We start from the raw sequence: 12036 nt of genomic DNA, 5'->3' as shown, positions 1-12036 counted from the left end.
GCACGTTCATTTCAGAAGAAGTGGTATGAAAATAACCAATGGCTAGAATATTCTCCTAGCACTGATGCCATGTTTTGTTTCAGTTGCCGTGTTTTTATGAATTATGGACAATACAAGAGTCATACAAACTGGAAAACTGTAGGGTTAAATCGCTGGAGGAAGGCTTAAGAAAAAAATAAAGAGCACAGTGCCTCAGAGCCTCTCATGTGTGGTATGGTGAGGTGGAACTCATTCAAGAAAAAAAATTTGGAGGCAGTTGAATGTGTTAAATTACATATTGATGTCGTAAGAGAGAAGCAGGAAACACAAAAAAGACCTCTTGTCTCACTCCTCTCGAACAGAACCCAAAATGACTCAATCAAAGCATTGGCCATTTATGTAAAACATGTCATCAAAAAATAAATCGAAGAAAGCAAAATCTTTTCTATACTTCTGGATGAAACAACAGATGTGTCCCACACTGAACAGGTTTCCTTTGTTGTGAGATATGTACACAATATGAAAATAAAGGAAAGATTTATTCAGCTGTGCGATGTGTGTTCAACAAGCGGAGATGCTCTTGAAAACCTTGTGATGGCTCTACTGGAAGAAAATGACCTAAAAATTGAAAACATCCGGGGTCAAGGTTATGATGGGGCTGCAAACATGAGTGGATGCTATAAGAGACTGCAGTCCAGAATCCAAAGGCAAAATCCGAAAGCGTTTTATGTGCACTGTCAGGCACATTGCCTAAATCTGGTATTGGTAGAAAGGGCAAAGTCAATCATCTGTTTTGTACATTTTTTTCAATTTAGTTGCAAAACATTTTTTTATGCCCAATTCATCAAAACGGCACTCTGCATTTATTGAAATGCAGAAAAGGAAGCACCCTGATCAACGTCCACTGGAGCTGCAGAAACTGTCAGATACTCGTTGGGCCTGTAGAGAAAGTGCACTTAAAACTCTGGTGAAGGTCCTTCCGTCTGTCATTCAGTTCCTATGGTCCTATGGTCATATGCAAATAAAGAGTCTCTCTACCAAGTGTTTTTTTAACCTTGTATAATAATAAGTTAATATCATATGTGAAAATGTCTGCGCCAACATGTGTTGGATAATAAAGTGTCATGAGTCCACCATCATGTCATGTCTATTCTTGGTCTTGGTGCGGAGTCATGGCATAGCCTCAGGTTGTGCGTGGAGGGAGAGATAGTGATCCTACCGGCTTGGTATACTCTCTCCCGTTTGCTCGTTAGCTTTCCTTGAGTTTTTGATTCCCCACAACTGTCCCTGTTAATTATTCTTTGTCTGTCTTCCTTATATATGATCCTCATGTCTTTTTTCCTGTGCTCTGCATTGTCTCTGCATTTCATCAGTAACTTTATTTGTAATTTGTCACAATACAGCTATACAGTTCATTAAGGCAAGTAAAGTCCTTTAAAAGTTATTGAATTGAGTTGTGAATTGAATCTATTATCCATTTAGTTCCCAAAAACACTGTCACACGTTGACGAACACCCTAAAGCATAAAAAATCTGTTTTAAGTTGAAAACGTTGTCTTATATAAACAGCTCCATAGAAAAATCAGTGTATCATTTTGTTATCATTTGAAACAAATGCCTCTAGTTGAAAGGTCCTGATTTAACCCCCATTAGGGGTTGTACAGTATGGTTAAGATAACTGTGTTTATTCACCAAGTGTGTTTGATAGGAAGTATATTTAAAAATGGTGAACTCACATGCAGTTTCGAGCTGCCAGGTCTCTGTGAATGAACTTTTTGGCACTTAGGTACTCCATACCTCTGGCGATATCTGTCATAAACTTCACCAGCATCTGAGAAGGCAGAAACTACATAAAAACAAAATACATGAAAAATTTAGCACCTGTAGCAAATAATATTATACCAAGCAATCTAATGTGACATTTGTCAATGAATGTTTTTGTCTTTCCTCTTGTGACGGTGCTGAGAAAGACTTTGCCCACAGTTTCCTCTTTCCATTGACACAAAAGTACATGTACAATGACACTAACAAACATTGTAGAGCAGCAGGCTCAATATTTTTGCAATACATCATGTTCTCGTGGCAAGGTGCTTTTTGGAGGAACTAATTTATGATTACAGTGGAGTTTCACTGTGACTATGAGGATCTAAAAACTGCTCGTCAGTAAGATCTTGACAGAGCATATAGCCCTGCACTTATTCCGGGTGTGCTTTTATGCTTTCAGGTCTATAACGTCATCCTGCCCATCACGTATTATCACATCATTGGACTGTTTGATACACGTGCTTCAGATGCAGTCACGCAAAGGCGTTTCCCAAAGCGCCACTAAGGAAACCCAATGTCTTGTTCCCTTTTTAGGGTGGTCACTGGAACACAAAAGGAAAAGTTTGTTCATTTTAAAAATGAAACTGTGACTGTGGCTTTCAAGCACCAAATAGGATAAACAAAATTATAAATACACTATAACAGTGAAAGAAGCGTCTTGCAGCTGCTTAGTTTAACAATTCTGTTTCTGCCGAATGCTATTTTTCACCCCGGCCAGCAGGGGGCGCCTTCGGGTGTATTCGGGTGCTCACTTATGTTTTTGTGACTATATCCGATTTTTGATGACCTGCTTACATCTTCTTTTAAAAGTGACATTTAAAAGTTTCGATACGGTAGACCATAAAATACTACTAGATCGCTTACATAGTTATATCGGTATTCAGGGACAGGCACTGCACTGGTTCAGTTCTTACTTAACAGACCGATATCAATACGTCCATTTAAATGGGAAATCATCAAATCTTACGCAAGTAAATTATGGATTACCTCAGGGATCGGTTTTAGGACCCTTGCTTTTCTCCATATACATGCTGCCCCTCGGCAACATTATTAGAAAACATGGAATTAGCTTCCACTGTTATGCAGATGATACTCGGCTATATATCTCATCAAGACCAGATGATTCCTTTAAGCTATCCAAACTGGCAGTGCATCGAGGACATAAAACATTGGATGACTAGTAATTTCCTCCTTTTAAACTCTAGCAAAACAGAAATATTACTTATAGCACCAAAATCAAGTAAACAGAATATCTCCGACTACAGCCTGCAAATTGAAAGCTGCACTGTTTCTCCAACAAATACAGTTAAAGACCTAGGCGTTATATTAGACGGCAACCTGTCATTTAAAAATCACATCTCAAATATCACAAAAACAGCCTTCTTCCACCTTAGAAATGTTGCCAAATTACGAAATAGTTTATGTGTTGCAGACGCAGAAAAGCTTATTCATGCATTTGTGACCTCACGGCTTGACTATTGTAATGCTCTACTTAGTGGTTGTCCTGTATCATCGATAAACAAACTACAGTTAGTTCAGAATGCAGCTGCCAGAGTTCTTACTAGGTCAAGAAAATACGATCACATAACCCCAGTTTTATCATCGCTTCACTGGCTACCCATTAAGTATCGTATTGATTTTGAACGGTGGAACAACTACTTACTTAACCGAGCTTTTATCACGTTACAACCCATCACGCTCTCTAAAATCTCAAAACTTAGGACTTTTGATAACACCTAGAATAACAAAATCCACCAAAGGGGGACGAGCTTTCTCATACGTAGCACCTAAACTCTGGAATAGCCTTCCTGATACTATTCGAGGGTCAGACACACTCTCCCAATTTAAATCTAGATTAAAGACACATCTTTTCAGCCAAGCTTTCACTTAATGCATAGTTAATGAACAGCAGCTACGCTAATTATTCTCTTTATTCTCTTTCCGCCTCTGCCTCGGGATGCCCATCCCGAGGTAAGAAGAAGTTCCACCGTGTCCAGACGACTGAGAGATGCCCATCCCCAATTTGAGATTACGCCAGCTACAGCTGCAGACTGACTGACCATCCCAGCTCCATCTAAGGCAATTCCACCACCAGCCAAGAGAAATATGACCATCAGACCATCCCAGCTCAGACCACTACATCCCCAACCAAGAGCAAAGACGGACTATTTGTCTTATTAATGCTGAAGTTACAATATTTGTTATTAAATGCTAAACTAAAATCACATGTCACCAGTTTGAGTGCAGCTATGACACGTCAGAGGGGATCTGGCCCTCCCGGTTGAGCCTGGTTTCTCCCGAGGTTTTTTTCTCCATTAATCAATCATTGGAGTTTGGGTTCCTTGCCACAGCAGGGCAGTGTTGGCCTGCTCACCGGGAGACTGCATTCATTCATTTATTTATTTATACATTAGATATTATTTATTAGAATGATCTTACTCGTTGTATAAACACCATGCACTGTGCTGTGTTCTAACTTATCTGTTTTTCCTGTTTGCTCCTGTAAAGCTGCTTTGAAACAATACACATTGTGAAAAGCGCTATATAAATAAACTTGAATTGAATTTAATTGAACATATCCCATATCTGCATGTACACTGCACATGGCGAAACAACTTGAGGTAGACGTTCTGACCAAAAAGAGTACGCCGCTACTTTTTTAATAGCCATTTCATACAGAAATCTCGGAAAATGAACGCATAATGTGTAACCTTTTACTTAAATATTTATTGGTAAGGGCAGAACATTGACAATAAGAACAAAAAGAATGAAAGGTTCTGAGAGAAGAATTAAGCTCAGCCAGTTTACGAAGATAAATATGAACTGTGAAATATGAAATTATAACGGAACACAGTTGAGTCTTGAAGAAAAAATTAGCTGGCATTTTTGCTACTGCATATAAAAGTACCAGGATATAACAGCACCGCATTTTCATTTCATGACATACAAAAAAATGTGTGCTCAAACATGACACATTTTTATGATTTTAGAATTTTTTAACAAGCTCACACAGACCGAACAAAAAAACGCTTAATAATGCAGACTGCAATTAATATTACAAAGACAATATAGACACTTAGGTCGGTGTATCATCATAATGTTCATGTTGTTTATAATGTTTTTGTTGAGGAAAAAATCATTTAAATGCTTGGTCAAGTGAACCTGTTAAAAGTAAAGCGGGTGTCTGCAGAGAAACCCAAGCTTCTCCGTTGCATGGAACAGATAATTGTTTTAAAGGTTATGAGCGATCAAGCGATTTGTATTTTTGTGATGATAATTTTTGATATTGTGATGCATTTTAATTTTGATTAAATTCAAACTTTAAACCTAAATTTAAGCAGACAACGCTGTTCTTCTCGCTCCGTACAAATCACGGTGACGGGTGAATATCTGTCTGCTTACATGGCAGACGCAACTAAACGTATCCAATTCATATCAGATTTATTTACACATATGATTGAAGCCTGAAACCGATTTGAAAATATGGGAATCCATGTGCTTTTTTCCTGCTTACACGTGGGTCATATCCGATCCGTGCCACATTGGAGGAAAAAATCGGAATTGGGTCACTTGATACATGCGGTGCAAATGCAGCCTTAGACTTTTTGTTCCCTGACAGGGGCTGCATTGCAACTTGAAAATGAGGACTTGGTTTTCAAAGCATGCAGCCTCAAAAGCCCAAGAAGCGAACTGAAATGATAGCCTCACGGAGAATTTCCTAATTGCATGATTTGTGTCACCTGCTGCTGCTCCTGTTGCGTGAGGAGACCACAGAGAGGTTTCTGACTTTTTTGGGGCATTTTGGGGCTGCTTTTGAAGAAACCCTTCAGTCGCGCTGCTGTGATGCAATCAGTCTTAAAATGCAGCCTTCAAAGGACGCAGCCCCCGAATTGGGACACAGCCTATGTGTTCAGTCTTGAGCCATTCTTCCTGTGATCAAGTTAAGTCTCTTTTATGTTATGGTTTTTAGACCTTTGTGTCTACTTTTTGTTACTCTGTTTTTGAAAGCATGGCTTTCCATATTATTTTGTATTTTGTTTTACTTTTAAAGTAAAGATTGATTCTGACTTAAAAAAAAAAATCAACTCTAGAAAACGAGTGGAGAAAACTGAAGAGGAGAAGCACCAACATGGAGGTGAAAATCTGAAGGGTTTGGAGAAATTCTCTTTAAAGGTATTTATTCAATCTCTCTCAGGTGCTCTCCAAACTTGTTAGGCATTATACGTGACGACTATGACATGTTATTTTGCGAAATAAGAGGTTGTACAAAGGGGTTGGATAAATGTATGAGCAATGTGTATTAGAGAAAAACATATTTATTTTGTTATGACATCCCTCTATTAAAAATTCTTATTCTCTAATGAAAGGTTAGATTTTTGTAACATTTTTCAAGAAAAGATCCAAAGGAGTAATGATACAGATTTTTATTTACAGGCTTCCTTGATCACATTTACCTAGCAGGGCAGCAGAGTGCATATGCAACTGGTATGGAAAGTATTCAGAGCCCCTTACATTTTTCACTCTTTGTTATATTGCAGCCATTTGCTAAAATCATTTAAGTTCATTTTTTTCCTCATTAATATATACACAGCACCCTATATTGACAGAAAAACACAGAATTGTTGACATTTTTGCAGATTTATTAAAAAAGAAAAACTGAAATATCACATGGTCCTAAGTATTCAGACCCTTTGCTGTGACACTCATATATTTAACTCAGGTGCTATCCATTTCTTCCGATCATTGTTGATATGGTTCTACACCTTCATTTGAGTCCAGCTGTGCTTGATTTTACTGATTGGACTTGATTAGGAAAGCCACACACCTGTCTATATAAGACCTTAAAGATCACAGTGCATGTCAGAGCAAATGAGAATCATGAGGTCAAAGGAACTGCCTGAAGAGCTCAGAGACAGAATTGTGGCAAGGCACCGATCTGGCCAAGGTTACAAAACAAATTCTGCTGCTCTAAAGGTTCCTAAGAGCACAGTGGCCTCCATAATCCTTAAATGGAAGACGTTTGGGACGACCAGAACCCTTCCTAGAGCTGGCCGTCCGGGCAAACTGAGCTATCGGGGGAGAAGAGCCTTGGTGAGAGAGGTAAAGAAGAACCCAAAGATCACTGTGGGTGAGCTCCAGAGATGCATTCGGGAGATGGGAGAACGTTGTAGAAAGTCAACCATCACTAAAGCCCCCTACCAGTTGGGGCTTTATGGCAGAGGGGACTGACGGAAGCCTCTCCTCAGTGCAAGACACATGAAATCCCGCATGGAGATGGCTAAAAAAACACCTGAAGGACTCCAAAATGGTGACAAATAAGATTCTCTGGTCTGATGAGACCAAGATAGAACTTTTTGGCCTTAATTCTAAGCGGTATGGGTGGAGAAAATAGGCACTGCTCATCACCTGTCCAATACAGTCCCAACAGTGAAGCATGGTGGTGGCAGCATCATGCTGTGGGGGTGTTTTTCAGCTTCAGGGACAGGATGACTGGTTGCAATCGAGGGAAAGATGAATGCGGCCAAATACAGGGATATCCCGGACGAAAACCTTCTCCAGAGTGTTCAGGACCTCAGACTGGGCCGAAGGTTTACCTTTCAACAAGACAATAACCCTAAGCACAGAGCTAAAATAACGAAGGCGTGGCTTCACAACAACACCGTGACTGTTCTTGAATGGCCCAGCCAGAGCCCTGACTTAAACCCAATTGAGCATCTCTGGAGAGACCTAAAATAGGCTGTCCACCAACATTTAGCATCCAACCTGGCAGCGGATCCCTAAATCCAGGTGTGAAAAACTTGTTGCATCTTTCCCAAAAAGACTCATTGCTGTATTAAATCAAAAAGGTGCGTCTACTAAATACTGAGCAAAGGGTCTGAATACTTAGGACCATGTGAAATTTCAGTTTCTCTTTTTTAATAAATCTGCAAAAATGTCAACGATTCTGTGTTTTTCTGTCAATATGGGGTGCTGTGTGTACATTAATGAGGGAAAAAATGAACTTAAATGATTTTAGCAAACGGCTGCAATATAACAAAGAGTGAAAAATTGAAGGGGGTCTGAATACTTTCCGTACCCACTGTATGTTGCACATGCTACCAAAAAAATTGTTTTCGAGCTGCATCGAGTCCATCAATCTAGAGCTGTATGATTTACATGATGTTGTAAAACATTAATGAAATTCACGAAAGAGGAATTCTATTATTTAAATATGTCCTTTGCTTTGAATGTACATGATTGAATGAGTTGCACACTAAAGTACACGTTATGAGAGTGACACCCGTGGATTTGTCCGTATTTGACTATATCAGGACATGAACACATGAACTTCATCCACAGAGTTGTTCTAAGTTTATTTTATGAGCATTTCACTGTTTGAGTGAAGCTACAGTCAAACACATTGAAACTCAAGCCTCTTCACGACAACCCGCCAAAATAAAAGTCTGCTTAATTTGATCAAGATGATAAAATGATACATTTTAGAACATTTAAAAACTGTAGGAACCACTATAGTATAATTTAAAATTTACCATAGTAAGGTTCAAATATAAACAATACTTTTAATGCAGTTTACTATACTGTAGCCAAAAGGCAAAGCCCAGTAACTACACATTTGGTCAAAATTGAGTTCAATTCAAAACAAAGTTTATATATATAGTGCTTTTCACAATGTGCATTGTTCCAAAGCAGCTTTACAGGAGCAAACAAGAAAAAGTAAAACACAGCACAGTGCATGGTGTTTATAGAACAAGCAAGATCATTCTAATAAATAATATCTAATTAATAAATAAATAAATGCAGTCTTCCCCGGGGTCTTCTCCCGGTGGGACATGCCCGGAACACCTTCCCGGGAAGGCGTAAAGGGGGCATCCGGAAAAGATGCCCGAGCCACCTCAGCCGGCCCCTATCGATGTGGAGGAGCCGCGGATCTACTCTGAGCTCCTCCCGAGTGACCGAGCTTCTCACCCTATCTCTAAGGGATCGCCCGGCCACCCTGCGGAGAAAGCTCATTTCGGCCGCCTGTATCCGGGATCTTGTCCTTTCGGTCATGACCCACAGCTCATGACCATAGGTGAGAGTAGGAACGTAGATTGACCGGTAAATGCTTCTTCACCACGACAGACCGGTACAGCGACTGCATTACTGCAGGAGTTGCACCGAGCCGTCTGTCAATCTCCCGTTCCATCCTTCCCTCGCTCATGAACACGACCCCCAGATACTTGAACTCCCCCACTTCAGGCAGGAACTCTCCACCTATCTGAAGTGAGCAAGCCACCCTTTTCCGACTGAGAACCATGGCCTCAGATTTGGAGGTGCTGATTCTCATCCCAGCCGCTTCACACTCGGCTGCAAACCGTCCCAGTGCATGCTGAAGGTCCTGGTCTGATGGGGCCAGCACGATGACATCATCCGCAAAGAGCAGAGATGAAATCGTGTGGTCCCCAAACCCGACGCCCTCTGGCCCCTGGCTGCGCCTAGAAATTCTGTCCATAAAAATTATGAACAGAACCGGTGACAAAGGGCAGCCCCTGCCTGAGTCCATAATGCACTGGGAACAAGTCTGACTTACTGCCGGCAATGCGAACCAAGCTCCTGCTCCGGTCGTACAGGGACCGGATAGCCCTTAGCAAAGGGTCCCGAATCCCATACTCCCGTAGCACCCTCCACAAGATGCCGCGATGACTACCTTGGTGACTTCAGCCCAGGTGATGGGTGAGTCCGCCTCCGAGCCCTCGGCCTCTGCTTCCTCAATGGAAGACGTGACGACGGGATTGAGGAGATCCTCAAAGTATTCCTTCCACCGCCCAATGATATCCCCGGTCGAGGTCAACAGCTTCCCCCCTCCACTGTAAACAGCGTGTAGGGCACTGCTTCCCCCTCCTGAGGCGCCGGACGGTTTGCCAGAATCTCTTCGAGGCCGACCGATAGTCTTTCTCCATGGCCTCACCGAACTCCTCCCAGGCCCGAGTTTTTGCCTCCCCAACCACCCGGGCTGCAGTCCGCTTGGCCTGTCAGTACCTGTCAGCTGCCTCGGGAGTCCCACAAGCCAGCCAGGCCCGATAGGACTCCTTCAGTTTGACGGCATCCCTTACTTCCGGTGTCCACCACCAGGTTCGGGGATTGCCGCCTCGACAGGCACCGGAGACCTTACGGCCACAGCTCTGAGTGGCTGCGTTGACAATGGAGGTGGAGAACATGGTCCACTCAGACTCAATATCTCCAGACTCCCTCGGGATCTGGTCGAAGCTCTGCCGGAGGTGGAAGTTGAAGATCTCTCTGACAGGCGATTAGGCCAAACGTTCCCAACAGTCCCTCACAGTACGTTTGGGTCTGCCGAGTCTGTCCAGCTTCCTCCCCCGCCATCGGATCCAACTCACCACCAGGTGGTGATCGGTTGACAGCTCCGCCCCTCTCTTCACCCGAGTGTCAAAGACATACGGCCGTAGGTCAGATGAAACAACGACAAAGTCGATCATCGACCTCCGGCCAAGGGTGTCCTGGTGCCATGTGCACTGATGGACACCCTTATGCTTGAACATGGTGTTCATTATGGCCAAACTGTAACTGTAACTTACCCTCCCGTGGACCCACCACCTAAAGGAGGGACCGTAAGGGGCCGGTGCAAAGTGGATCGGGTAGTAGCTGAAGGCGGGGGCCTCGACAACCCGATCCCTGGACGCGGAATCTAGCTCTAGGGACATGGAACGTCACCTCTCTGACGGGGAAGGAGCCGGAGATTGTGTGTGAGGTTCAGAGATTCCGACTAGAGATAGTCGGGATCACCTCTACGCACAGCTTGGGCTCTGGAACCACACTCCTCGAGGGAGGATGGACTCTTCACCACTCTGGAGTTGCCCAGGGTGAGAGGCGGCGGGCTGGTGCGGGTTTGCTTATAGCCCCCAGCTCAGCCGCAATGTGTTGGAGTTTACCCCGGTGAACGAGAGGGTCGTTCTCCGCGCCTTCCTTCCTCCTTCCCTGCGCCTTCGGGTCAGGGATAGGTCTCTCACTGTCGTTTGCGCCTATGGGCCAAATGGCAATGTAGAGTATCCGGCCTTCTTGGAGACTCTGGGAGGGGTGCTGGAAAGCGCCCCGACTGGGGACTCCGTCGTTCTGCTGGGGGACTTCAACGCCCACGTGGGCAACGACAGTGACACCTGGAGGGGCGTGATTGGGAGGAACAGCCCCCCTGATCTGAACCCGAGTGGTGTTCTGTTATTGGACTTCTGTGCCAGTTACAGATTTTATTTCATAATCAGTAAATATAACAGAAATTATTAGTTTAAGTAGTGTCCAGTCATATTTGTTCAATAATAATTATCTGCTTTTCAACTGTCAGAGTACATGTTGGCAATCAGTTTTGGGGATTTCACAAATGAGCCAGAATGAGAAAAACTTTGTGGTTAAAGTAGCATTGTGATTAGATGACTCTTAAACTAGAAGCTTACTTTTGAGCAATTTTAAAATTCCCAACGAGCATCTATCAATAAAATGATTAAAGTTATTTAAAACAATTAACATGTAGTAAGAAACACAAGAAGAAAGCTGGATGGACACATTTAGTTTGTAGATACTGCAGTGCTTTTGCAATAGTTTTTTATTTGTGTAGGGTCATCCAAATGCATAGTGCAGTATCTGCATTTGGTCACATCAATGGTCATGGTTTTTATCTATACAAAGTTTCTTCCTCATAAGGAATTACATAAATGCATTACCACTAATCTACCCACAATACATTTGACTGGCGTGAAAACTTTAAAGGCATGTTTCTCAGTTTCAGTGTTTGCGTATTTACTGCACTTTGCCTTTGTAGGGCAGTATAGTGAATACTATATTATACAATTATTTTTTTGGACATATGTATTTACTACTTTATAGTTAAGCATTTTGAATACATGATCTCAGAAAAATTAAAAAGGAAAAAACTAATTTGTTAAAACAAAAAATTATACAGCCCTAATTTATCCATTTGTATAACATTAATGTCCTTTTTCAGTCACCTGTCTATGCAGATGACCTGCTCTTGATTTCAGACGTATACTTGTGCTACGAAACTTTAAACCTCTGTAGCACCGGTGCTATTTGCAATTGAATTAACGTACAGCCCTGCTTAGGGTTTGAATAATTTTAATAATAAAGGCTATTAATAGGACTGTATTTCCCCATTAATGTCCAAGTTCAACCTTGATCAGTTATAATAAACACTGAAATATAACACACAAAAAAATACAACTGT

The 12036-nt window shown here is 42.1% G+C and overlaps 1 protein-coding gene across 4 annotated transcripts in view; it reads right to left on the bottom strand.

Annotated features, from left to right (window-relative positions):
* Positions 1-12036, bottom strand: part of LOC130428323 (tyrosine-protein kinase receptor UFO) — a 114960-nt gene that overhangs the window by 31883 nt on the left and 71041 nt on the right. For 3 of the 4 annotated variants that reach the window (XM_056756243.1, XM_056756245.1, XM_056756246.1), the window contains one exon: positions 1715-1824. In XM_056756243.1, coding sequence (XP_056612221.1) covers positions 1715-1824 — 110 coding nt within the window. The remainder of the gene's footprint in view (positions 1-1714; positions 1825-12036) is intronic. The other variant, XM_056756244.1, reaches the window with a different exon arrangement.

This window comes from Triplophysa dalaica, chromosome 9 (assembly GCF_015846415.1).
Source record: "Triplophysa dalaica isolate WHDGS20190420 chromosome 9, ASM1584641v1, whole genome shotgun sequence".
NCBI lineage: Eukaryota > Metazoa > Chordata > Actinopteri > Cypriniformes > Nemacheilidae > Triplophysa > Triplophysa dalaica.
The sequence above is the reverse complement of the archived record's forward strand: the minus strand, read 5'-3'. Positions and strand labels throughout refer to the sequence as shown.